General features: G+C 41.5%; 4 protein-coding genes and 1 non-coding gene across 7 annotated transcripts; 4 read left to right on the forward strand and 1 right to left on the reverse strand.

The window, feature by feature from the left end:
• The first annotated feature begins 627 nt into the window (after nucleotides 1-627).
• On the forward strand, nucleotides 628-699 carry trnae-uuc (transfer RNA glutamic acid (anticodon UUC)). The gene has a single exon. It is a non-coding gene; the product is annotated as a tRNA-Glu (tRNA).
• A 342-nt stretch (nucleotides 700-1041) lies between these two features.
• vma22 (vacuolar ATPase assembly factor VMA22) lies at nucleotides 1042-3455 on the forward strand. 2 transcript variants are annotated; one of them, XM_088291647.1, is made up of 6 exons: nucleotides 1042-1508; nucleotides 1625-1670; nucleotides 2493-2596; nucleotides 2674-2780; nucleotides 2891-3082; nucleotides 3227-3455. In XM_088291647.1, the coding sequence occupies exons 1-6, from the start codon at nucleotides 1429-1431 to the stop codon at nucleotides 3352-3354; spliced, it is 657 nt and encodes a 218-aa protein (XP_088147773.1). In that variant the 5' UTR covers nucleotides 1042-1428; the 3' UTR covers nucleotides 3355-3455. The 2 variants fall into 2 exon arrangements, with proteins under 2 accessions (XP_088147773.1, XP_088147774.1); XM_088291648.1 differs by lacking the exon at nucleotides 1625-1670 and having other exon boundaries at nucleotides 1082-1508.
• A 149-nt stretch (nucleotides 3456-3604) lies between these two features.
• Nucleotides 3605-10951, forward strand: LOC148339655 (zinc finger BED domain-containing protein 4). The gene is made up of 5 exons (XM_088291646.1): nucleotides 3605-4980; nucleotides 6417-6629; nucleotides 7644-7903; nucleotides 7997-8552; nucleotides 9810-10951. The coding sequence occupies exons 1-5, from the start codon at nucleotides 4819-4821 to the stop codon at nucleotides 10632-10634; spliced, it is 2016 nt and encodes a 671-aa protein (XP_088147772.1). The 5' UTR covers nucleotides 3605-4818; the 3' UTR covers nucleotides 10635-10951.
• Nucleotides 10952-13367: 2416 nt separating this feature from the next.
• apobec2b (apolipoprotein B mRNA editing enzyme catalytic subunit 2b) lies at nucleotides 13368-17543 on the forward strand. Of its 2 annotated transcripts, XM_088291167.1 has the most exons (4): nucleotides 13419-13739; nucleotides 14957-15137; nucleotides 16898-17247; nucleotides 17352-17543. In XM_088291167.1, exons 1-3 carry the CDS (start codon nucleotides 13468-13470, stop codon nucleotides 17243-17245), a joined length of 801 nt encoding a protein of 266 aa, XP_088147293.1. In that variant the 5' UTR covers nucleotides 13419-13467; the 3' UTR covers nucleotides 17246-17247; nucleotides 17352-17543. The 2 variants fall into 2 exon arrangements, with proteins under 2 accessions (XP_088147294.1, XP_088147293.1); XM_088291168.1 differs by having other exon boundaries at nucleotides 13368-13739; nucleotides 16898-17543.
• On the reverse strand, nucleotides 17436-26889 carry LOC148339657 (hemicentin-1). Its single transcript, XM_088291165.1, has 19 exons — nucleotides 26756-26889; nucleotides 26649-26687; nucleotides 25291-25356; nucleotides 25080-25145; nucleotides 24209-24502; nucleotides 23864-24136; nucleotides 23503-23790; nucleotides 22770-23036; nucleotides 21913-22203; nucleotides 21114-21380; nucleotides 20580-20870; nucleotides 19361-19636; nucleotides 19163-19277; nucleotides 18737-18894; nucleotides 18546-18647; nucleotides 18284-18352; nucleotides 18088-18147; nucleotides 17953-18015; nucleotides 17436-17876 (listed from the first exon to the last, which is right to left on the reverse strand). The coding sequence occupies exons 1-19, from the start codon at nucleotides 26784-26786 to the stop codon at nucleotides 17821-17823; spliced, it is 3072 nt and encodes a 1023-aa protein (XP_088147291.1). The 5' UTR covers nucleotides 26787-26889; the 3' UTR covers nucleotides 17436-17820.
• Between the last annotated feature and the right edge of the window lie 605 nt (nucleotides 26890-27494).

The raw sequence follows: 27494 nt of genomic DNA on the forward strand, positions 1-27494 counted from the left end.
ATCGCCGGAGGATCCCAGATGACTGCGGGCGAAATGCGCGCCACACGCCGAACAGTCACTGGGCAGACGTAGACACCGTCACGGAGTGCTACACACGACGATGCCCGCACACAAGTCAGGTGGATGTACCACTACACTATTATGGAGTAAGATTGCTGTCAAAAAGGCAGATGATACGGATCGGTTAATTACGCATTTTCGTTTTTGACAGCGATCTTACTACATACACTATCAGGGATTGTAGTTAGTCACTCACACGGCGAAATTATGGTAAAATTTTTCGTTGTATTAATCCATTATTTAATGGGATATTTTACAACTTGAGAGTCACTGATGGTATGGTGGTACACTCGCCCGAGTTGTGTGCGGGCATCGTGGGTTCAGTTCCACTCAGTGACGGTGTCTATGTCTGCCCGGTGACTGGCTGGCGACCAGTTCAGGTTGTAGTGCGCCTTTCCCCCGTAGTCAGCAGGAATAGGCTCCATCACCCTCCCGCGACCCTGTACAGGATAAACAGTGTGGATGATGACATGACATTTTACAACTTGATGTAAAAAATTGTAAACGGACATTAAACGATGATAATAAGTAGTTATAACAGAAGCTCTAAGGGCGACATCTCACCGGTCCCATATGGTCTAGCGGTTAGGATTCCTGGTTTTCACCCAGGCGGCCCGGGTTCGACTCCCGGTATGGGAACGATTCTTTTCCTCAGGTTAAGAGAGTATTTTTTCAAAATTATTTCACATCACAATCTCCGTCCGCTTAGCCTAAAAATAATTTAATGGAAGAGAAAAATGCGGAATAAAACGAAAGTCCCCAAATATTCGACAAACGTATTTTGCATATGATTTGAATATTTCAATATCCCGAAAATCGCCCACGGTCAAACTGTACCGTGCTTAGAGATCCGCCGATATAGACATACGGTATATATATATATATAGATGGCGCCATCATCGCTTAATCTTACATCGACGTCGTCACCATGTTCGGCGAAGATGACTTTTACGTTTACAGCTGGAAAAGTACGAACCGTAGCTGGGGCTACTGTTCACTGGCAAAACTGATCAATGAGTCTTGTGAATTGATTACTAATTCCATGAAGGTCGTGAAGGAATGTTAAACTATTACGTTTTATAGACTTAAATTAATCTACAAGGTTACTGCCACCTCCAATACAGTTGAGCAGAATCTGAGCCCTCGGTTTTACCATGGGTGAAAGATCACACGACCTATCCAACACTGTTTTGTAATGTCACGTGACGTTCCTACACCACGTGAAGCATTGTCACGTGACGCATTGCGGAAGCTTTGTACCCTTGTAGCAATTTATCGTCTGTTTCGTGCTTGAAACACAGTCGATCAGATTTAAGAGTCTAATTTACCCCAACAGGAAAGCTATGGACGAATCTGCTCAATTACTGGATGAAAACCTGCTTGCTTTCATGGACCAGCTGGAGTTGCTGGAGGAAAAACGAGCTCGTCTTAACTCCCTCATCGAGCAGGTAGCGACGGACAAACTGTTTTGTTTGTATGTTATTGTGGGAAATATAAAGTGCGGCCACATTATAAATATAACGTGCATGCAAAAAATGCATTGTGTGATTTCGTTTTATTTTAGGGTCGGGATGGGCTACAAATACACGACGATAAATTTGGAGTTGAAAGTATGTCATTGTTTTTTTTTAAACACAAATTTGTACTTTATAAGCACGCCGCACGTTTTACCGTTATACCTTACCGATAGCTTTTTTAGTGGCCTCAAATTTGCATGTTGTACACGCCATACCAAAATGATCAATATCAAATTGAAATGCCGTCAAAAGACTGATGTACATGGATGCCAACCCACAGCCAAGTTCAGTTCAATAAATGTACCAGAAGTTGTGGGCAGCATATAGTAGCTGTTTTTCTTCATAATGTCTGCTCATGTATAGTATGATGTGTTTGAATTAGTGCTCTCAAGTGATTGTTTTTTTTAAACTAATTAATCACAAAAAAATTCCATGATTAATCACATCAAAGCTAATAACAGGTATTTACTTGAATAATATCTTGGAATTGATGCAAAAGCAGCAAATATGAAGTATATTTAATTCAAAGAATGTTCTACTAGCTTTCTTGGATTCTTGAATACGATCTAAATGGAGACATCTTTGCAGACATTTTTTTTCGAAACATTTCTCAAAACTGCCCACAAACGCCACACTCCAGCAGTGTTGGTTTGCAAGGCCCAGTGGTCACTTAAACACAGTGTTTTTTTCTGAGACGTGCTAAAGACAGCTAATATGGCACAATATTTGCAAAGTATGCAAATTATTTTTTAAGTAAATCAAACTGAGTTAAAATATTTAACTGAGTTACATTTTTCTAGATTAATCACCTAAGTTAATGCTTTAATTTTGACAGCCCTCGTTTTAACGTGTCAGGTGTATTTTATTATTCTAAATCTCTTGTTATATTGGATTACAATTTCATGCTCTCTGCAGGGATGGTTTTTCATTTCCAAGGCGCGATATTCCATGGGAAACAAACAAGTGTCATCTCTTCAGTATGCAAACGAGATAAAGCCACTGGTTGGTGTTCATATAAGGTGAGAAATCAAGCAAGACTCCCTGAATTAAAACCTTCCTTACACAGGTTAAAATTGATGATTTGATGTGTATACAGAAAAGTTGGGCACGACAATGTCGAGTTCAGCACAGATTTACTAAAGCAGAATAAGGAGTGTCATAGTACTAATGCAGCTGTTGAAGACATTGGCCCAAGAGAGGAAGGTAAGACTTTGCTCCATTTGAAAATTTGTCATTTGAAAAAAAAAAAAAAAACACCGTCAAATTGTCATGAAGCATTTACTTAATTTTGAATGTGCCTTTTCCCCTCTCAGGTGTCAGAAGAAGAATAAAACCGCAACAAATTAATAGTGAAATTGAGACGGTTGAAGAAGTAAGTAATAAAAAATCAGCAGAAGATCTTCCAGCCTCAAAAAGTGAAGCGGATCCTCAGCAAAACCCACTTCAGTGGTTTGGGATTTTGGTGCCACAAGCCCTGAAACAAGCCCAGTTGTCATTCAAGCAAGGTAATGAAGAAACGTCGAAATATTTGTTCAGATAACAGAAAAATGGCTTCCTGGCTGCCTTACGTCGTTGTTGCACGTGATCACGATTACGCTGCTGACGTATTGTATGAGCGCCACTTCATTGTTGTCTTGTTCGTTTTACAGTCATCGAACTGTCTGCTGAGATTGCAACGCTTCAAGTGCAAATTTTAAACACCAGGCAGGAGCTGAAGCGACGTTTTCAGGAGAAAGCGGAGAAAAAGAGAAAAAAAGAGGAAACAATTGAATGTTGAAATTGATCTTTTGGTCATTCATTTGTGTGTCCTAGATTTTCATGTGTCATTGTAAATGTGTTGTTGAATGTGCTGATTAAAATCAATGATCTACTCTTCAATACTCTCTCCAAAAAAGGGTTACTCCCCAACCGAGTGGCGGGCAAAGTCCAGTGGATGTCCAAAAAAAAAAAACAATTCGTTGGACATGATCCTTCATCTAAGATCAGTGACGGAAAAATCTTGGTTGCAAGCAGGGGGCTGCCTCTGCACAGTCCTCATTTGGAACTCTAATTTGAAACCCTAACCCTTGGTTAAAACCCTAATTTAAAACCCTGGTTTAAACCCCTTATTTAAAACCCTACTTTGAAATCCGAACGTTATTTTAAAACCGTAACCCTAGTTTAAAAGAGTATTGTCAACCCCTAACCCTTGTTTAAACCCCTTTTTTGAAACCCTAACCCAAGTTTAATACTCTAATTTGTAACCCTAACCCTAGGTTCAAACCCTAAATCTAGTGTGAAACCCTACAGGGAAATCCTACACTATTAGTGCTATAAGCAGTATAACATTCTCCAGTCCTCACCTTTTACATATCAATTTATTCTAATCGCAGTGCTTCTCCAATTATGCGGTGCGTGGGTTCCCTCTAGCGGCACATAAACGAATTACTTCATAGTTTTTTTGTTTTATTTTTCGTGCAAGACCAATTTAATGATTAAGATCTGGTTCTTTTTAAACACTAACCTTAATTTAACATTCACTTGAACGGAATATTAATTCACGTACAATTTTATTTGTTTTACTATGCATATGCGGTATGATTATTTTCAAACTGCGTAATGTTACAGCATACAATAATGCGCTTTTAGAATATACTTTAAGAGCTTTGATTTTTTTTTTTTATTAGGTGGTAATTGGTGTAAAAAGTTTGAGGAAAACGGATGTAGTATTTTATAGTGGTATACAATATTAATGATAGTTGACGACCAGAAGCCTTCCGACAAAACGGACATTTATAATAACATGTCTGTGCCGTCCAAGCAGCAACCGGAAATGAAACTGTGTCCCTTGCGTGTACTTCCTGGTCTAGTGGTCCGCCCTCATGCGCACACGCGCACGAACACGGTGTCGTCTCGCCTCCTGCGTCCGACTCCGAGCGACGGATGTATCGTCAACTGTTATTTTCCTGCTGACATCCGCAGTGGCCTGTGTTAGCTTTCCGGTCGTTAAGCGAGCCATCTCCGCAACTTGTGTCGTTTTTATTTTGTGCACCCTCCTCCTCTTTTCGCTTTTATCTGTTTATTTTTTTAATTGCGTGACCGCGGTACTGGGAAGTAAACACGCCGACCTGTGCCCATGAAAGCCAGCGAGGAAGGACCGTTACGTCGCTCTCATCATCATCTTCATCATCATCATCACCATCATCATCATCATTATCATTGTCCTTGCTCGTGATTTCGGATTGGGTGCAGACGAGAGGGAATGTTTGCGCCCATGGCGTCCGTTTCGAAGGTGTCTATTTTGGATTACTTTAATATTGTGTTCGAGGGCGAGAATGGCAAAATCGAATCCAACTGCAAAGCTTGCGGCACGAGAATCCAAGCGAAGCGCAGCGTCACGTCCAACTTCGTCACGCATCTGAAGGTAATTCCCTCAAAATGCCATGGGAATGAAAGATGAGCATGTTGTATGTGGGTCATTCCAGAATTGGAGGGCATTTTCTCTCCACCTCCCCAGGGGCGTAGCCATCATTTTACAAGTGAGGGAGCCGAATTGTTCTAGGGTAAGCCAACTTTTATGCGCTAAAATGATCATCCTCTCACATTCAACTGCTCCTCTCCACAGAGGCTGAAGAAACAAATAACCAAACTGTCAATCCAGTCACAAAAACATAATTTTTTAACATTTTAATACAATAAGATGGCAGTGCCCAATAACACAAAATGCAACAGAAGGGAAATTGTTTTGAACCATTTTTCAAGTTTTATTTTTAAAAGTCCTAATTGTCTGATTTCAGTCTCTTGAATGTGAATACTTTCTAATTTCCTCAGTCTGCTACTAAAGCAGACACATTGTCAACAAAATTAGACATTCGTGCACATCAGCTTGGATTTAGTAAAACGGATCTACAGTTTTGCTACACTAGTCCAGTTTTCCCCAAGAATGAAAAAGTGTCAGATCTAATTTTGTTATCCGAAAATCCCCTGAAGCCCATCAAAACCTCAACACGTGAGACAAGGGTAAATGATTTCCAAATCTAAATTTTAATAAACAGAATACGTGTATGTGAACATACGCAAATGCCATTCAACAACAATGGTCAACAGCATTTATTTATTTATTGATTGATTTATTTATCTATCAGAGATGCTTTGTGTGTCCCAAAATGTAATTTTGAGGCTAATTCAGAAAAAAAAAGTTTTTACTTTTTTGAAGCATGTTTAGTTTTTTTGCACTTGACCCTTTTTTGCTGGTCAGTCCCTCGTACTCTGGCCGCTATCTGTGTACCGTTCCGGCCTTGACCCTGCGGCCCTATTCATAAAAATCTTTGGACCCCATTTGGTTTTTTTTTGTTTTTGAAGTTTGACCTATAAAATCTGTTTCTGCTTCTTGGTACAGCAATAATTAAAACAATTAAATAATTGCTTATTAATTAATTAATTAATTTATTTAATTTGTGTTGCAGCACCGTTTGTGTTTAGATATCTGTTGTTTCAAGGGTAACAACACCGCCAGTCCGCTAGATGCTAATTGTTAGCCCCTGTACATATGGAGTTTCCCACTGTACGTTAGCATTAAGCTAGCGGATGCTATGTAGTTGTTTTAAATACACGTCATGTACTGTAATTTTCTTTGCTCTATGTTTAGTTTGACAGTAACCTTCATCTGAGAGTGTCGATAAACACCTCGAAGCCTTTTATCAAGAATATATCTTAATTCTATCTGGTGAACTGTTGCTTGTTGTGAATTAACTTAAATCACCTGCCACCATCCAACCACATCTCATGTCCTCAAATTCTGGACTGGCCCATTTGCCAAAATGCAGTTAATGCAGTAACACTTTTGTGGCTTCCATTCAGCGCAAGCACCAAGCCATGTATGATGACTTTGTCAAAAGAAAGGACATGAAGAGAGAAGGCTACCCCTGTGCACCCATGCACACTTTGATGGCCAATGGAGGGAATGCCCGCTACACTCTCCCTGTGGGCACGGGAGTGGGAGGAGGTGCTGGAGGGATGGGTACCAGGGAGGGAGGAGGAGTCAGCAAGTTTGACAAGCACGATCCACGTCAGGTGTGTGAGACGGTCTTGGCATGTCATCACATATGGAAAGAGAAGCGTTGAAGATTTTCCTGGCTCAAACATGTCTTTATGTGGATGCAGATAGCATCCATTTTTTCAGGTGGTAACGTATTTGAGAACAAGAAAACAAGGAGTAAGCAAATAGACTCGAGTGTCTGTTGTTAAAAAAGTGCAGCATAACTAATTATTGAATTAAATAATGAAAAACATCTTAACAACCAAATGTAAGTGACAAAAAGGAGAGAGTAAAGGCGCAACCATCAGTCGATTAATCGACAACTAATCGATTATCAAATAAATTGATGAATCATTTAAATACCTTTTTTTAATTTAAAAGTGTCCAAATACTCCAAATTTCACCTTTTCCCAAGTAAATATACAGTTTCTTTTGGCATCCATGAAACATATCTGATTTTCTTTGTGTTTAATGAAAATTAAATATTTGCTTTTACCTTGGAAAACAATGATCAGCATTTTTACATATTTTCTGATATGACACAAACCAAACCAGTAACTGAATCATAATTGTTTTTTTGTGCATTTGATGCATCGTCAATTTGAAATAATGACCTGTTTTTTTAAAAAAGGGAGGGAAATTTAAACTTTTTAAAGCTGATTAATCGACAAGCTAATCGATTATTTAAAATAATCGTTAGTTACCATCCTAAGGGAGAGTTAAATGTGATTACAAAGATGGTCGTGGTGGTGAAGGGTCCGACATTAGCGGTGAATTAAACCCCATTCAGTAATGAAGACCTGACTGGGCCAGTACAAATGTAATAAATAAATGTGATGAAATCAATAAATTATAATTAATATCTAGGTAGCCCTATGAACTATAGACTTTATATAATTGTTGTTTTAAATCACAACATCTAAATACCGTGTAGTGGAGAGTGTGGATATTTTTAAAGTGTCTGCCTCGATTCCCCATTAACGCTATGTACTCATCCCACGGAAGACCAGCAAATAACCTGCCATTTTTTCTCATGATTACAACGGCAGGTTTTGATAAGTGAGGCGATTGCGAAGATGATCGTTCGCGATCTGCAGCCAGTTTCCATGGTGGAAAATTGTGGCTTCAGGGTACTGCTTCAGCTCCTGGAGCCACGCTACACCCCGGATGCCCAGCACTACATCCAAAACCAGCTCCTCCCAGCGTACACTTACCAGGCCCAGATGACTATCCGTCAGGCACTGGCTTCGGCGCATGCCCTCAGCCTCAGCCTGGATGTCTGGAGGGCCTCATCGGCAGCCCCATTTGGGTAAGGATCGTAAACCAACAGACAATGCAAGCATACTAACACACTGCTCGCTGGTATTCTACAACTCTTATGGGCTGACCTCTCATTCTTTAGTTACCTTGGTGTCACCTGCCACTTTCTGTCCTTGGAATGGCAGATGCGCTCAGCTCTCCTGGCGTGCCTTCCCCTTCGTGGGAATCGGATTCTTTCAGATTTTGAAGAAGTCTGTCACTCTCACGGCGTGTCTGGAAGAGCCTTCCGTGTTGTGTCTGACCTACTTCTGGCCTCGACTACTGTGGAGCCGTGCTGTCTACCCGGTTTCTGCCAAGAGGAGGATGATGAAGATGATGCAGAAAGGCGTAACAACGCTGACGGAGGCATCAGGAATGGACAAGTGGGAGAGGAAGCATGGGAGGACTCGTGGGAGCGGGATCTTGGTTTTTGTCGCGTGGACTGCTTCTCTCGCTCTCTTAGCCATTGTGTCAGAGAGGGGTTGCATTCTTCTACGCAGCTCTCTTCTGCGCTAGCCAAAGCTGGCCGCTTCTATAGCTACATTACAACAGTGGTTCCACCAGAGAAATTGAGTCAGGTGTTTGACGGACCTGGCATGGCGATTGGGGCCCTAGGAAATCCGACGCAACTGGTTCAAGACTGGGCTACCCAACTTAAGGTATTTATGATCTCACTAATTGCCGTTACAGTAACCCATCTTATCTTTTTTCAAACTCTCAAGGATTAATGTTCTCTTTCCTGTGTGGGACTCATGTATTCATTTAAATGCAAGCTGAGTAGTAGACTAAAGCGATTCACAGTTGCTGATGCGCTAACACAGGAGCTGCTGTCAGATCCAGCTCATGCCCTGACTCACAAGCAGACATGCTGATGTCACCCACCACATTCACATTACCAGATGATCACTTCTACAATATTCTTAGGAAATCACAATGTCCAGCCATCTATGGGCTACTTTTTTTAGAACTGGTCCGCGGGCTACCTATGTAGTCGTTGGCATCATGTTGGTGACCTCTGGTGGAGGGAGTCTAGTTTGCTTCCTGAAACCTTTTAGACACTAAACCCCAAATAGTTCCTGGACTTCCATAACTCATGGCTTGGTAACCAGACACCTGTCTTAGTTGAAAAGAATGTCCTCTTGCTGAAGAGATAAGAGACAAGGTAGAATTGACTTTATTATAACTTTATTTATTGGACGCATCTCACAATAGCCACAGCTGTAACAACTTACTTTACATATGGTGTAATGTAAATTAGCCGTAAACTAGAACACAAATTAAAACACATAGAACATACCAGAAAAACAGCCAAACAGCGACAGTCTCATGTTGAATCAAAAGCCAAAGAATAAAAATTTTTTCAAACGACTTTTAAAAGTGGACAGAAAGGGGCTTTGTCTAACATGTAATGGTAGGTCATTCCAGAGAGAAGGACCGGCAACAGAAAATGCTCGATTCCCTCTGAGGCTCTACCTAGTCTTCAGCACCTACGGGTGCATTTGGTCTGCCGATCTGAGGCGGGTACATAGGAGTGGAGGAGCTCAGAGAGGTACACTGGGGCCAGGCCATTTAAAGATTTAAAGACAAACAGAAGTATCTTAAAATGAACTCTGAAGTGGACTGGGAGCCAGTGAAGAGAAGCCAAGATTGGGGATTATGTGTTCCCTCTTCCGGGCTCCAGTTACAAGGCGAGCAGCAACAGTTTGGACCAGTTGGAGATGCTTGATGGAGGACTGGCTGACTCCAAAATAAAGTGCATTACAGTAATCTAGCCTAGATGTAACGAAAGCAAATTCTGCTTCTGGATTTTTTTTTTGTTCTATTCATAAGCAGTAAAACAACAGGTGCTTTTGATAGTCGATGAAGTCAAATAGCGTCTCAAGAAGTTGTCTATTTCTGTATGTGTTGGGATGCAGGTGCTTCGTCGGCTGTTGGACTCTGTCGAGGTCTTAGAGGAGATGAGTGGCCCTGGAGAAATGGTGCTTGGTCTTCCAGAGACGGCGCTGCTGAGGGAGCTCGCTGACACTTTGGAGCCCTTCATGGAAGCCTGGGACATGGTGTGCGGGGAACGACGACCAGACACACAGACCGACAGACATGTGTCCATTAGTCTGGCACTCCCATGCGTGCTGGGCTTACGCAAGCATCTTTCGGAGACGTCCACCCCCCATTGTCCGTCTCTCATGGTCAGCCTCAAACAGGCCACCGAGCGTCGTCTCGCCCCGATCCTGGAGGATCTCCTCTACATCACCGCCACCACCCTTGACCCCCAGTTCAAGCTCACGTGGAGCAGTGACCCTGAATGGCATAGACAAGTTCTTCTCAAAGAATTATCCAAATATTCCGCAGACTCCAACACAGAACTTCCTCATTCCCACACGTCTCCAGCCCCGGCGCCATCGCCCGTGTCGTCGCTGGCTCGGCCCTGCAAGCTCTTCTCTTTCATCAAACAGAGACCCATGACACAGGCCAAGAGCCTGGAGCAAGAACTCGCCATCTACTTGCGAGAGGAACCCACTGACGAAGAAGCTTTGCATTACTGGCGTCGTAAAGCTATTGACTTCCCGCTCCTTGCCCAAGTGGCCAAGAGGGCGTTGACCATACCTGCTGGCAGCACCGTGGTAGAAAGCATCTTCAGCCAGGCCGATCGATGTCTGCGGCCTGAGAGAGGACGATTCTTACCAAAGAACCTGGAGACACTAATCTACCTCAAAGCCAATTACAGATTATTATGGACATAGTCTCATTGTTTGGAGCCTTATACAAAATATCACACCACATGCTAAGGAATAAAGGGAACGACTTATTTGACTTTGCCCGACCTTGTCTCCGCATATACCGTTCGCCGAGACATTTAACCCACTAACAAACCAATGATTACACTGAACAAAACATTTTTGCAAAGGACTCCCACTTGCTGATATATATATTAACAGAAAAATTTAATGTATTTGATTTTTTTAAATGCCTATATGACAATGCATCAACCACTAACGTCAATATTTTCCTTCTTTGTGTATGTCTCATCACTAGCTCTTAATAAATGACCTTCACTTGTTTTTTTTGTAAAATGATGAATGCCGTGTAGGCATATTATTATTATACACCAACCTCCTGTCGGATTTCCAGTTCATGGAAAATTTAGAAAAAATGCAGGGATTGTGTGTCTTTGAAGGCTGTGTAGTGTTGTTTGGTCTTGAGTTTAAGGTGTTCTAGGTACTACAGTATAAGGTTGGCATGGTTTTGGTTTTGGAGAGCCTTCGGAGTTAAACTATGAAATCGTGTGCCCTAGTTTCTTGGGGGTTAGTTGTTAAATGTTCTGCAATTTAAGGTGTCGTAGATTGTTTAGTCTGGCATCGGTTCTACGCTGTAAGGTGTTGGTTATTGGGTTTAAGGTGGCACATGAGGCTTAAGGCATCATGAGTTCTATATAAGATGACGTATTAGCCATTGGTTCAATGGTGTACGATGTTGTTGGGCCTAGGGTGTAAGGGTCGTGATGGGAAACTGAAGCTTCATGAAGCACTTGTGGTATTTTTTTACTCCTCCAAATTATTTAAATTTCCACTGCATCTATAAACCAAGGGTGCCATCTAGAGGAGTCAAAAAAATATCAAAAGGGCTCCATGAAGCTTCATTTGTCCATTTGTCCTTACATCGTAAGGTGTCATAAGGTCTAGGGAATAAGATGTCATTTGTTGTAGGGTTTAAGATAATGTACGCGCTTTGGTTCAAGGTGTCATTGGACTTGGGCAAGGGTGCCCAAGTCCAGTCCCCGAGAGCACCTATCCAGATGTTTTATAATGTCTCCCTCTTCCAACACATCTTGATTCAAATAATCAGCTCATCTTCAAGCTTTGCACAAGACAGATAACGATCCTGATCATTTGAATCCGGTGTGTTGTAGGGAGACAGCTAAAACAGGCTGGATAGGGCCTCTCGAGGATTGGATTTGGGCATCCCTGGTCATGTGATGAGGACCTCTTGAAAGGTATCATAGTTTCTAAGGTATAAGGTGTAAGGTGTCCTTGTTTATAAGGTGCAAAGCGTTCGTCCAAGTGACAGTGTAAGCTGTTTGGCGATATATGCGGATTATACTTACACTTTATTTAAATAGATTTCCATCCAGTATGACGTCACTATTGTTTCAAACAAGGTTCCAAAAGTGGTGCCGATTTCTCTGTCTGCTGCCCATCCCATTGGTGTGTTGTGGATTGTTTATGCAACTTGAACTCTGCCTCTCTGTCTCTCTCTCTAAGTCGCTTTGTCTTTCTCTGTTTCTCTCTCTCTCTCTCTCTGTCTGTGTCACACCCTCTCCCTTTTTCTACCCACCAGACTGTGACAGCTCATCCATTTGCGTTAGACCAGCCAGCTCCTATTGGTAATTGCCTCTCAAATGAATTACTTGGCTGAGAGTGTGGCGGTAGGACTGGAGGAAATTGTAATTGAACGCCCCTGCTGACTCTGCCTCATGCCAAGTGATTACATCTGCACTGCAGAGATCCACGTACAAAACCAATTCTTCCCCTCCCCCACTCGACGGACCGTATTGACACGGAGTGATTTCACCGATTGAATGTACAGTGAACGGGCACATGTATAGCTGGCCTCCTTGCATGCTCCCTTTGCTATTTATAACACAGAGATGCATCATGTTTGTCTGCACTCCTCGATTTAGGTGGCTCGGGGCTTAGGCAGCTTATTGCTTAGGTGCAGAGCAGGACAGTACAGTTGCCAAAAACAAAAGTTATGGTTCTGTATTGAGAGAGCCTTGGTAACCCTGTACACACACATGGATAAACAGACCAGTTTATGTTATTAATAACCTGCCTGTTGCTGACCGCTGACAGTTACAAGAGGTCGTGGGCATCTTTTGTTTCAGGGATCTCACGCTTAGTCACTCATTTGAACGGTCTGAAGACAAGTACGCCATGTCAAAAAATGTTGGGACACTTGGTCCTAACATTTACACCAACTGAAAATGTTGGGAAATGCGGAGTTGAACAGACTTTCTACAGAGTGTTCATGCTGTATGCATTTATCCAGAAGAGTGAGTCGAGCTCAGAGTTTCTGTTAAAGTTCATGTGAAGGTGTTTGGTGCAGTTGGTCAGGACTCCAAGATTTTTGTCCGGTAATCTCATCCTAGTATAACTTTAAGATTTAAGCACCTACCGAAGAGGATAACAGCCAAGATGGGAGACATTAAATGACCTCTCAAAAACACAACGTTGGAGTTCTACTGTACAATTTTTGGTCCTATAATTCTGAAGTAGCAGCAGGCGTGTCTAATTGCTTTATTTACACTGAGGACCATCCTAGGTTTGTTATTGAATGTGCTGTCTTGTTATCGCTTGCCCTTTTAGCATCCAGGTCCTGGATGGGGACCAAGAGGGGAGGGGGGAGGGGGACTGGGTTCACAGAGCCTGCCCCAGCCAGACATGCACATGATATGACTAGGATCACAATAGCTTCTATTTTTGTTGATGCACTCGGGTTATCACTCCACTTGCACCCGCTCTCTCGCACCCTCTTTCTCTTCAGCCAACACTCTCACTTGCTCCTTCCTGCAAAATCATGGCCGAGCGAAGTAGCCGGGTCAGTGTTAAGCGAAAGGAGAAGAAGGTAGAAAACAAAACCAATGATGACAAGGAGAAAGAAAAGGCCAAATCCATCAAAAAGCAGGACAAAGTTGCCAAAAAGCCGGAGACGACCCCTGAGCCGTGTGCGACGGATGAAGAGAAGAGGAACGGGGAAGCTGCCGGGGCAGCAGGCGCGCAAGTGAAGAAAAATGATGCAAACGGCGAGTTTGAGCCCATTGAACTGCCGCCGTTTGAGATCGTCACAGGGTGAGTAAGACGCTTGCATATCTGGTACATTTGTTCTTTTTCTGTGGGCAGAGTTTCAGTGAATAGGGATATATTTGATTTCGAAATATTTCAATAGAAAAAAAAGCCCGGATCTATTTATATGCAGGACTTTATTTGCCTCATCATCAACTATAGGAGAGAGGAGCTCACGGGAAATGTCATATTCACTGCATTGCTAAACGATGGAAAGTAGTAGTGGGAGGTATCTAAAAACAACTCTTTGGTAGAATATTGAGGTATCTAAATTATACTTTAGTAAAGCTCTTCCAACGTCCTTTTACTTTTAATAACTAGATTTAAAAACAGATATTTTGTACTCCTTATTTTGTCAAAATAGGCTTGTAATTTTTTGTCAACTTTTGCTGATGATAGTACGACTGAAAAAAGACTAACTGGAGCGAGTTAAAGTTTGCTGCGGTTGAGTTGGGGAATGACAGATCTTGGCATCTTACAAGTTGGAAAAAAAAATAGTTCTTTGACGTCTTAAGCCGTCAATGGCAGTGAATGAGTTAATGACAATGGCAACAAATTTGGAGAAACACATATACCCTGTCCACGGCCTTCAAGAGAATTGTTTGATGTGTTCAGAAGCTAGTCTTGTGCCATATTAAAAAAAACAAAAACAAATCACCTTCTTCTAGAATTCAAAGATTCTCTGGCTAACCTCCCCAAAAGACATCTAAGGTGTATTTTCTTGTCACTGATTATTAGCTAATGTTTTTTGTTACTCAGTTCACAGCACTAGCAAAGTTGTGGGAATTGTTTCGGTTGCAGAAAAGTGGATCAAACGCATTGTCTTGTGCCAACTCGAAATCCACAAGCTTCATGGATTCATAATTTCTCGGTTTAATCTTTAAAAACACATGCGGGTATGATGTCATTTCTACCCAGTTATTATTGATTAATTTACGATTTTTCTGTTACTTTATTTACTATATTAGCAAAGCAATGTTAGGAGCATAACTTTGAGCTAACGCTAGCTAGCTAAAATAGTCAGTACAAGCACGATGAAAATGAATAAAAGAGGGGAATTAAGTAAAGAGTATGCCAACTTTTCCCACCTGCTTTTGTTTGTTTGTTTGTTTGAATTTTATGTGCCAAACCGCCGATTTTATCAGCTCGCCTTCTTTGGCCTTTGCTCCCAGATCTTTCTACGTGATCATAAATTTACAGCAATTTTGTTAATTTCCTAGCAGAGAGCAGATGAGCCCGTTCTACTTCAAGTTTCAGTTCAGGAATGTGGAGTACTCGTCGGGGAGGAACAAGACCCTGCTGTGCTACAGAGTGGACACGCCAGGGGGCAGCACTGAGCCTTTGAAAGGTTATCTGGAGGATGAACATGCCACAGCTCACGCTGAAGAGGCTTTCTTTCAGCAAGTAATGCGCTCTCTCTTCAGCTGTTCATACTGTTATCCCTTTTCCATAACGGCAGCTTTGCTGGCGGTTCCCAAAGTTACACCAGTTCTTTGAGGTTTGATGGTCGGTCACCCTCACTGGTCAAAATTTTTTCCCTCAAAGCTTCCTGGGCCGGATTTTTTTTTAACCCTTTAGTGAAAGTACCATGTGCAGTTGTTGCTATAATCAACGTGTTTAGAATGGTTTCATGCTTCTGCAAGTTCAAATGATAAATTAATACAGACACACAGAGCCGGCAAAATCCTTTTTGGCGCTCAAAGCAAAATTCCATTTGGGCCCCCCCCCCCTCTCGCCTTTGCAGCACGCTGCTTAACTACGGGACTCTCCAGATAAAGTTTCACACTTCCATAGGTAATATAGGATTTTATAGTGTCAGGTCTGTCAAATAACGTTTTTAAAAATTACTTTTCATGGTTAAATGTTATGCTTCAGTCATTAAAAACTGATTTGGGTGGAAAAAGGCAATTTCAGTTTGAAACGCCTCATTCCTTTCAAGCACTTAAAGATCAAGTGTGATATGAACTTGGCCAACCATCTTTTGAGTAATACTAATACTAAAACTATTTTGAGCGTACTTTTGTTAGTTTTATTTAATTTTCTTTTTATTTATTTATTTTATTTTTATTTTATTCATATTTACACCCATAGCAATGCACTTAACAATGAAAATGTCTGTTCGGTTGACATTATTATAAGAAGGACGAGTCACCAGTCAGGTATTTGCACTGCTTTGTTGATTGTCCTGTCAACTGCTCTTTGCCGTTTTTCTGTGAAATAGCTCCGCTCAGTTGTATGAGTGGCCAAAAGATGAGAATTGGGCACATTAATGGACCATTTTCGTTCTCGGAACGCTGAGGAATTTCAAGCACTTCCAAGATCTTTTTTTTTTTTTTGTTTGTTTGTTTTTTTTGTTTATGATAAAGTGTTGCGATCACAATCAATTTATATATATATATATATATATATATATATATATTTTTTTTTTTTTTTTTTAATTTATTTATAGATATTTCTTAGCATTCTTCCAATCTCACTGTCTCTTGTCATTTTTGCCATTCTGAGCATCTGGCTCGTGCACGCATGGTCCAACATACATCATTTCAACAAACTCCTCTTCAAACACGTGGATCACCACGGATAAGTACGAAATGTCACTTTCTGAGTCGATTCTGACGGGCTGTCCATGTTGAGGTCTGCCATTGTTGTTTGTCACTTCGGGGAAACAAAATGTTGTCGGATATGTTTTTTTTTTTTTTTAATGCTTTATTTTTGTATGATTATTAATTACTGTACTGCCCGAGGCTTAACCGAACATGTTTTTTTGAAAGCACATTAAACATAAATGAAAGGGGTGACACGAACATCAAAATCCATGCCCTGATCCATTCATTTTCTGTACAACTTGCCCTTACGAGTGTCGCAGATGAGCTGGAACCCATCCCATCTGATTTAGGGCAAGAGGCGGGGCACCCCCTGAACTGGTTGCCACTCAATTTGAGGATATATTTTCCCAAGTGTGTATCTGTATATTAATTTTCCAGCCGTAGGACTTCACTGAAGGCCTAGTTGTGAAATCGCCACGGGTAAACGCGGACTTAATCTCAGAAAGCTAAATTGCTTATGACGGTGTGATTCTAATTGAACCAAAACTGAACTGATTTGAATGAAAAAGAGATACACCAAGTGAAAACTCTCTTTTCTCCCCTCTCTTAACCTTCAAGGTACTCCCTGACAGTAACCCGTCGCAGGAATATGACGTCACATGGTACGTGACATCTAGTCCCTGTGTGGCCTGCGCAATCAAAGTGGCCGACATCCTCCGTCAACGCAAGAAGCTGCGTTTGTGCGTTTTCTGCTCTCGTCTCTTTGAATGCGAGGAGCCAGAGATAGTGGAGGGGCTGAAGGCCCTGGTGAACGCTGGCTGCAAGCTGCGGATGATGAAGCCGTCTGATTTCCAGCATGTTTGGGAGACCTACGTGGAGAAGGAGGACCAGAGCTTTACTCCCTGGGAAGACTGTAAGGAGAACCACGACTACTATGTGGAGAAACTGGCTGATATCCTCAAGTAGATGTAAGCCAGTTTGCATTGATTGAAGTCTTTCAATTTGTAAAAAAAAAAAAAAAAAGGAAGAAGAACAAAAAAAAAGGTTGTTTGTTTTTTTTCCCCTTTCGTAGGATTTCGGATTTCTCCACAAAGGGAATATTTTGAACATTTTTGGGGGTGATTCATTGGGAGGCAGAATTTTTTTTTTTTTTTTACTGTAGCTTTATTCATCACATATTATCCAACAGGCCAGAATAGACCAACACAAAAGAGAACAAATTTTGCTGTCACATTTCCATTAAAGGTACGGCTCCTCTCTCGAAGCTTTATCGGAAGCGTGTCATCTGGTGTTTCGCTGGAATAGTTGTGCATACATTGACGGCTGTCGGCTTATGTCATACGCTATGATAGCTCACAAAGTAATTGTTCCACAATATTTGAACAGTACCGAAATGATTTTCAAAAAAAAAAAATAGAATCCAATCCTAGCGATTTGTATCCGTGATGATTTGACTTTTCATTTTCAGCACCGCCGCCAGTTAAATATTTTCTCTTTTTCTTTGGCTGAGGCATTGCAGGTTTGAAATACTTTTTGACGGCTCAATGTTGAAAGGAAACCAGAGCTTCTTCCTCCGCTGGAGGTCTTTCACTGCTCTCTGTTGTCACATAAAGAAAACAAATTAGGATGTTGACGGCACATTTATAAATGATTAAACTGCACAATTTTCTTACCTCGGTCATCTTGCGAGGATACCGGTTGTGATGTTGCGTCACTGCAAATAATGTCCGCTCCTTCTGTAGCACAAATTTGAAGAAACTGAGGAACTAGACTAGTGACACAACATCATTCATTTATCTGCCATGTACCTTTTGCTGGAATGTTTAGTTCCACATCTGTGATGTAATCAACCAGCGGACAAGGAGCATCTGCAAGCCAGAGAGAGGAACTTAAACACGAGCGCCAACGCCTAGACTGAGGCAAGCGGCGCATGTGGTTTCAGAAAATAGCTTCAAGACGAGTCATCCAATTTGAGGAAATAGAAAGCGCTCTATGTCGCCATACCGTCACGGTCTTTGAGCTGAGCCATGGTGAGGAAGAGCTCGCCCTCCTCCGGCCCGTCATCATTTTTTGCTGCACAATTAGAAAAGACTGGTCATCAGTGAGTCTCAAACTGTGGACCGTGGGGGGGGTCAGGGGTCAGGGGTCAGAGAATAATTAGCAAAAATATTATGTTGGATCTTTTTTTTTTTTTTAAATGACAGGATTATAAAAAAATTTCTCCCGTCGTAAGTTTGCCAACCCCTGCTCAAAATGTCCACCACACCTTTCTTTTTGGTGAATCTGAGGGCAAAGCAGCCGAAGAAAACAGCAACGATACCAAAGAAGATACAGCCAGAGATGGAAAGAAGCACCCGCCTCTTTAACACTAGAGCAAATCAAACCCACAAACAAGAAGTGAGGAAGTACTTTGGTGTAATTCAACATCAAATACGCTGCATGGAATTCAAAACTCACGCAAATTCTTGGTGGTGAGAGGAATGCTGCCTTCGGAGTAAGACGGTCGCCCACTACGAATGCCCTGGCAAATGTATTGGCTCTGCTCAGGGTCATTCTGGGGTGTGACGATGTATTTGTCAGACGACGAGTTGAAGATCATCTGCCCTTCCTTCGACCTGTTTGATGCGTGGTATATTTCACACGCAGATCACCACATTAGGTCCGCCTGCACAATCTAATGGCAACCACTCGAAATGTTGACTCAAAATGGCACCGTGGAGGTTTAAAGAAAAAAATTCAAAACTCGGTGGAAACCCATCTGGCCCTCACCAGTTGGCATGAGGTTCCTAGAGAGAATCACGCATATTGTTCTAATCTTCTTAAATCAAGTCGTCGTATTGGATGCCATGTGATTGCGAACAGCGCAAAGGAATATTTTATTACCATGTGTAGTTCCACGTGTTCTCGCTGCCTTTCACCTCACACTTAAGCATGAGCCTGTCAGTGGAAAAGACCTCAGACCATCCGGTTAAGACGATTATATCTGCTGATGGCCGCTCTGCAGAAGATAAAATATTGCAAATAAAAATTTGACCACCACATACTGTTGGTGACGATCACAAGGGAGATGGTCACACAAACCTTCAACTTGGAGCGTTAAAGCTTGACTTTGTTCGGTTTTGAAGACGTGATTCGTTCTCCCTCTGATTGCTTCACATTTATACGAGCCGGCGTTTGTTTTGGCCACCGAACGGATTGTGTAATTGTTTCCTGATACCGGGAGCTTGATGTCGTCTTGGTACCACACATACTCCCAACCGGAGGACCGGCTGATGCTACAACTGTACGAGACGGAATCTCCAGTGTGCATGTCCGTGTGTTCAGGGTCCTGCCTCAGTTTGGCGATGGGTTTGTTATCTAAGGAGAAAAATGTTACATTTATTGTTTAGAATTTTCCAAATGCAGTAGTACCTTGACTTGTAAATGACATTTTTTCGGCGACCGCGTCTAAATTAATATTACTCCCATCACCATTGAACTTTCTGGAATTAATTGAAACACCATTAATCAATTGCAGTCCAACAAATAATTTCATGTTTTTTTTTAAAAAAAAATAATAAATAAAAGTTTTGTTCTGTATAAAAACCTACCTGTATAATTCTAAAATATGCCGATGAAGAAATTTGCAGCATTTCTTTTTCTTTACTCATCGAGCGTGAAAGCCACCAACACCATCTGCCCAAGTGTAGTACACAATAAAACCCCGTTCTTCTCGGGTTCCGGGTTCGCAGTGTCGCTTATTCACTTTTCTTTTGTACAGTTATACTTATTTATTTTGGATGTAATACCAATGTCGACCACTAGATGGCGGCACACTATCATGTTTGACTGTAAATTTGAAAAAAAAAAGCATGGCATGATTATTGATATATATTGTGAGATGATAATTTAATTTCATTTTTATTTCAAAAGTCAAAACCCTTAAAAAAACAGTGCCAGAAATGCTAGTGTGTAAAAACATGTCTGGCAAGTATTCAAATGGGGTCTTTCTACAGTACACTGTGGATTTCACTCATTATGAGGTACTGCTTTTCCAAGTCAATTATACGTTCACTTCTCTTGAGTTATTCTCTGATTTTGTGCTTTAAGTAAATGGACATCATCAGCTTCATTCTTTGGACCCATGCTTGGAAAACGAGAATTTGTCAAAAAGTTGCCAATCAAACTATGGGAACTGGTGGTGGGCATCCATTGTAAAGATTTATGTTGCCATCTAGTGATGGAATGTCTGCAGACAATTTGTGGCTTGAACCTAGAAGTCAAGAAACCACTACACGTTTATCCAAAAAAGTGGACTCACCATAAACCCTGAGCGTCATTCCGGATGTACAGTTGCTACTAACAGACCTGCCCTTGAGCTTCCCCCAGCAGCAGTACCGTCCTTGGTGAGAAATCGAAGCAGAGCTGATAGACAAGGTAGCCCCATCTGGCCCAAAAGACACCGTGTCATCGGCGGGGATCAGCCGATTGTCTCGGTGCCACGTATACGTCCAGGCAGAACTTTTGGCCATCGCGCAGCTCATCGTCACACTCTCGGAGGGGAACACATCAGCCCACTGACTGCTTAGCGTCAAAGATGGAAGAGGAATTTCTGAAAAGAAAGACATGGTCCAATCAGCTAATTTGACCCAAACACTGCAGGGTCCCTCTCAGAAGGACAGAGTGTAAGTCAGGTGAGTGTAGACCTTATTGTGGACCAACTCTAAATTGGATAAAAACCACATGAATGCAGATGACTGCACTAAAAAAAAATCAAGGGATGCAATAAACAATGTGTAAATGTCCAAATCTAGCAACATGAACAAGGTCTTTCGGGTGATTAAACTGAACCCACCTCGAACAACCTGAGTCACCATGCCGCTGTTGTGTGTGGATGTTCTTTGACCTCTGGTAGCCTTGCACCTATAGGTCCCCCCGTCCTGAGGTCCAAGGTGGATTACGAGGGTTTTGCCTTTGGACACAATGTCCTCCTTTCCATTTTTTAACCAGTGGTACGTCCATCCAGACCCCACATGAACATCGCAGGTCAAAGTGGTGTTTTCTCCGACAAACATCGAGGTCAAAATAGGATGCTTGCTCAGTGATGGTATTGGGATATGTTCTAAAACAAACAAAATAAGTGGATCAATACTTCAGCCATTAGTAGGCATCACCTATGTGAGTAATTTTCAACTATATCGAGGGGTCCAAAAATTAATATTTTTGTATTCAGTATAAATCATATAGAGTATCTTTGTTCATTAATCTCTGCCAGTGATGTAGAGTGACAGGCAGAGCAATTAAATACTCTTCCGCTAGATAGCAGGAGATATTATATATATATATATATATATATATATATATATATATATATATATATCCATCCATCTTCTGTACCGCTTCTCCTCACTAGGTTTCGCGGGAGGTGCTGAAGCCTATCCCAGCTATCTTCGGGCAGTAGGCCGGGAACACCCTGAATTGGTTGATATAGATATATTGGTTGATTATATATATATATATATATATATATATATATATATATATATATATATATATATATATATATATATATATATATATATATATATCCCTCGCAAGGGGAACCCAGAAGAGTCACGATACCACTGCGTGTGTATCCAAGAAAGAGGACTCACCATAAACCCAGAGCATCAGTGCAGTTGCACAGTCGCTGCGAACACTCCTGCCCTTGAGCTTCCCCCAGCAGCAGTACCGTCCTTGGTGAGAAATCGAAACAGAGCCGATAGACAAGGTAGCTCCATCTGGCCCAAAAGACACCGTGCCATCGGCGGGGATCAGCCGATTGTCTCGGTGCCACGTATACGTCCATCCAGAACTGTTGGCCATCGCGCAGCTCATCGTCACACTCTCGGAGGGGAACACATCAGCCCACTGACTGCTTAGTGTCAAAGATGGAAGAGGAATTTCTGAAAAGAAACACATGGTCCAATCAGCTAATTTGATCCAAACACTGCAGGGTTCCTCTCAGAAGAACAGAGTGTAAGTCAGATGAGTGTAGACCTCATTCAGGACGAAAAATCTATCTATCTATCTATATATCTATCTAGCTAGCTAGCTAGCTAGCTAACTATCCAGCTAACTATCCAGCTAGCTCTCTATCTATCCGGCTAGTTATCTATCTATCCAGCTAGCTAGCTAGCTAGCTATCCAGCTAGCAAGCTAGCTATAATAATCTCGATATCCAAGGCCTGAACATCTTAAAATGCAGAGAAAAGGTGACCAAGTAGAAAAACGAAACAGGTCACTGCCACCCGCCCCAGTTAAACATTCACCGCTAAATATATTCATTTCCGTCCCCTCCCTGCACAGTACCACATCCTGTTTCAACAGAATAACAGCTTGGAAAGGAAGCAAGGTGCACACAAAATGCTGTTTCACTCACAGACTTCCTGAGATTTAAAAAAAGGGGTAATTTTTTATTTTATTTTTTAACTCAATGAGTAACGTCTTCATATGATTGAACTGAACCCACCTCGAACAACCTGAGTCATCATGTTGCTGTTTTCTGTGGCTGTTCTTTGACCTCTGGTAGCCTTGCACCAATAGGTCCCCTCGTCCTGAGGGCCGAGGCGGATTCTGAGGGTTTTGTTTTTGGACACAAGGTCCTCCTTTCCATCTTTGAACCAATGGTATGTCCAACCAGACCCCACGTGAACATTGCAGGTCAAAGTGGTGTTTTCCCCAACATACATTGATTCCAAAACAGGATCCTTGCTCAGTGACGGTTTTGGGATATTTTCTAAATCAAACAGAATAAGTGTTTCAATACTTCAGTCATTAAGTGAAAAAAGAAATACATGAAGAAATGTTTTTCCCGAATACAAAAAAAATATGACACAGTTATTGGTCAAGGCAATTTTGAAGTCCTGAAACCTTTGTCATGATCAGTATCAGTCTTCAAAGCTGCAATCCTTGCACTGTTTGCTAATACTTCAACATGTTACTTATTTGCGGAAATGGACAAAAATAAAAAACAAAAGGTCAAATGTACATTGTGTGTTCACAAAATATTTGCTTAACATCAACAATAAGTCGCATTAAGACAAGGAGAAACAAATAGCACGGGCTCCAGCAGCATCAGAAGGGCAAAGACACTTTTTATATCAAAGTACCACCGAGTGGCATGGCAACAGACAACCACACACCACACGCTTACAATTAAACTTCCATAAAATGTAGAACAGAAGCGTAACAACATCACTCACCATAAACCGTAACATCCACAGCGTTGCTGAAAGCAGAGCTCACGTTCCTGGCCTCTAAGTGTGCTTTGCAGGTATATTTTCCCTGGTGGTCTCGAGAAGCAGAGGTGATGTTAAGAAGAGAGCCCCCTAAACTCCAGACCAAGGCAGAGTCCTCTTGGAGCGCCATTCCGTTTCGGTGCCAAGTGAACATCCAGTTCGGGTTGCTTACGTCACAAGTAAGCTCCACACTTTCCAATTGGAACACGTCTAACCAGGATGTCCGGAGCTTCATGGTCGGCGTGGGGGGTTCTGAAGTTTGACAAGTGGTCATCAGAATGACGTGTACTAAAGAAGCCATGAAGTACGGTAGTGTCATGCTTACCAGACACCTGCAGAATCGATGTTTCACTCTGCTCTGTGTAGAAAGGACTTTGTCCTCTCTTGGCTTTGCAGTGGTACCGTCCCCTGTCGGACATCTTTAAAGAAACTATTCTAAAAGTATTATTAAGAGATCCTGGCATTTCCTTGCCATTGCGATACCACTGATAATCCCAACCAGAAGACATGTTCATCAGGCACTGGAAGGTAACAGATTCTCCAGGGAACATTTTCGGCCACTTTGGGTTCAGCACCAATATTGGCTTTGGCTTGTTTGCTAACCAGAAAGAAGAGATCACACATGAACACATTTTCAACAACGAGAGCAATAGAGAGATGTGAAACTGACCATAAACTTTCAGTTCAACAGGGTTACTGTCGGTGGACTCGCCCTTCACTTTGTGATGAGCTTTACAAGAGTACATTCCAGAGTACGCCTGTGATGCTGCCGTGATCGTTAGTACCGCTCGGTGGGACCGATTTGACGAGACTTTTGGGTCTGCATCAAGCAAGCGTTGGCCGTTTCTGTACCAACTGAAGGTCCAATCAGACCTGTCATCGACGCTACATGCGAACTCTGCATTCTCAAAGGGGAAGACATCCCACCAGGGAGACTGCAGGTGCAGTGATGGGACCAGAGGCTCTGGAAATGTATGAACATAGATACAGTTTAAATGACATCGCTGAGTGAACCGCCCCGGGTTCCGGGTTTGCAGTCTGACTATTTTGTGGTTATTCTATTTTTGTCTGTCTCCCGTTGATTCGGGGTGTGATTCCACCAGATACTGGGACACTATTGAGTTTGCCACTGCGTAAATTTGACTAACGAAGGAAATTGAAAGCAAACCAGGAAGTACAGTATTTCAGATCACCTTAGTTTTTGTTGATGATTATTCAATGCCAGTGTCCTTTGATCCTGCTTTTTATGCCGACAAAAAGACAGCTGTAGGTTTAATCTTCATCTTTGGTCACGATTACTGATGTCTATTGCAAGATGATAAATTCAGATAAATCAGGATTTGTTTTCTGTAAACACACTGTGATTGTTTCTGCGATATGTATTTAAATAGGTTATTTTTATACTGCAGATTTTGCTTGCGATAGTTGTCTGAAATGTGGAGATGGGATTACTGTCTATGAAGGTGGACGTTCATTCGGTTACTTTTGCGCATTCACTGTAGCACATTTTCATTTCAACGGTGTTTCCAGATTGTTCTCACCATAGACAGTCGGTGTCTCAGTTGACGCTTCACTCGTTGGGAAATTGATGCTGAACACGGAGGTGTCTGATGGAGGAGATGATAGTTAAAATTTTAGCAAAATTCTCAATTTGAACATCTTGGAGTAGAAATGGAAAAACAAAATTGCAACACTCAGCTCCCTTGATACATTCAGGACTTAGTGTGTTTTTGTTGGTGCTGCTTTTCTCACCATAGCTTGTTTGGTTCTCAGTTACCAGTGCACTGGTTGGGAAAATGTCCATGAACATGGAGGTGACTGGTAAATTGGGAGATGACGACACAATTAATTTTTCAGTTTAAACACATTGTGACAAGTCTAAAATGGCTGTTGTCATTTTGGATAAAGCAAATTGCATTGCCATAGGATGAGGTACTCGAAAAGAAAGTCAACTACGGCCTAGTCCTCACAGAAATATTTTTTTTTTCATAACTCTGGATGTCAAATGCCAGATGATCTCAAATTTTATATGTGGACTTGTCCCAATAACAAGTCAAAGAACAATTTCCAACTGCGATGTAGTTAACCAGCTAAGCTAACGGTAAACCACTATACTGCTCTTCGTTCATCTATGACAGGCGCGAGCAAACTACGGCCCGGGGGCCACATGCGGCCCGCTAAACGTTTTCATCCGGGCCACCGATTTTGAAAAAAATGTAATGAATAAACCTTGTTCATGTTTTCTTTTCTAAATACTGTGGTTTTTCAAACTTGTTGTAATGCTTTTGTTCGCTTTCATTTCAAATTAAATGTTTTTTTTTTTTTCTCCGATGAGGTGGAACCCTCCATCCATCTGCTCCTGGTCCGGCCCCTCTGTCAAACTTTAAAACCGATTGTGGCCCGCCAATCAAAAAAAGTTTGCCCACCCCCTGATCTATGAGAACTCTTCTTTGTATTTTCCATCAGTATGGGTGCGCTGTGGCACCATGTTGCCTCACAGGTCAGTCTTGGAACTACAACCGCCAGTTTAGGGGAAGACACTCCAGATTGCCAAAGGAAATATCGTCGAGTGTGGTGTGCTGCGTTCGGCATCATCAGTACACCACACACTATAAGAGCAGTCAAAACACACTTGCTGTGAGGTCTTCACATTTCAAATATCAGTTAAGATGTTAAAAACCGGTACGCGTAGCCATTTTAAGAGGAACATGAATGCAGCGCAATATGAGCACTCTCTGAACCTTAATCTGACTGAGACATGCATGGAAATCAATATTAACACCTTTGACATGTATCGTAGAGTGCAGGACCATCTTGGAAATATGGCAAAAATATTGAAATCCACACAAGAAACACAGTAGAATGACACAATCCAAAATTGTTTGAGGAAGTGTCACTCTCACAAGAACAAAGTACTTCATGTTTCTTCTGCGTGACTTCCTCAACATTGTTTTCATTTGGTTCTGTTATACATCTGATTAGGAATCAGAAATCATTTAACAATATAAATCTGTATACTTAAGACACACAAAAAAAAGAAAGAAATGCAACACACGCCTTCAAGCTAGTTTAAGTGTAGTCCACGTAATTTAACTAGTAAAGTTTCTCACCATCCTCGTAATCCAGAGCCGCACAGAGAGTCGTCATATCTGTCAAAACAAATGCAGATGAGTGCTCTTGAACATGTCTCATAATGGATGGATGCACTCCGACTTACACATGACCCCAAGGACCTTGATGAGCCCCATTTTCCATTGAGTGGCACATGCAGTCAAGTGATGCAGCTGCTGTGTCGTGAAGCTCAATAAAGGAAACCCACTGAACGGGCGTGTGAGCAGCAGCTTTCCTCCTTTGGCCACATCTGCTTTTTCATGCGGTTCTCCAGGAAATGAGTTAGTCAAGCACGTTCAGCATTAACAGCAAGTCTAGACGTCACATACAAAAAACGGTGCCACTTTACATATATTGTATACTTTTATTTATTTTTTGTGATTAATTTGATATATATATATATATATATATATATATATATATATATATATATATAAAAACAGAAATGTAATCATCTTATTTGTTAATTTGCTACTCCTATAAGAAACTTATAACCGACTGACACTTTCTTTTACATGATAAGTGATCACCTTGATGTAAAAATATAAAAATATACCGCAGTGTAAATGTGTGGAAATTTCAATACTCGTGGAAGTCCACACATGATAACACAAAATACAATATTTATTTCACATTCTATGATCTTAGCAAAATCAAAACCATTTTATTGAGTTGCATACTATAGTATAACAAATTGCAAATGGCAGAAAAATAATTGGACATTCAGATTGACACATGACAAACTAGATTTCATTCAACATTTAGTCAAGTGGGATTTTTGTAGCGTGGGTGGATGAGATGATGTGGGTTGAAGACCGTTTCTTCATTATTTGAACAATGCTGCT

The sequence above is a fragment of the Idiotropiscis lumnitzeri genome, chromosome 3 (genome assembly GCF_059441095.1).
Source record: "Idiotropiscis lumnitzeri isolate Australia: NSW breed Sydney's pygmy pipehorse chromosome 3, RoL_Ilum_1.0, whole genome shotgun sequence".
Lineage (NCBI taxonomy): Eukaryota > Metazoa > Chordata > Actinopteri > Syngnathiformes > Syngnathidae > Idiotropiscis > Idiotropiscis lumnitzeri.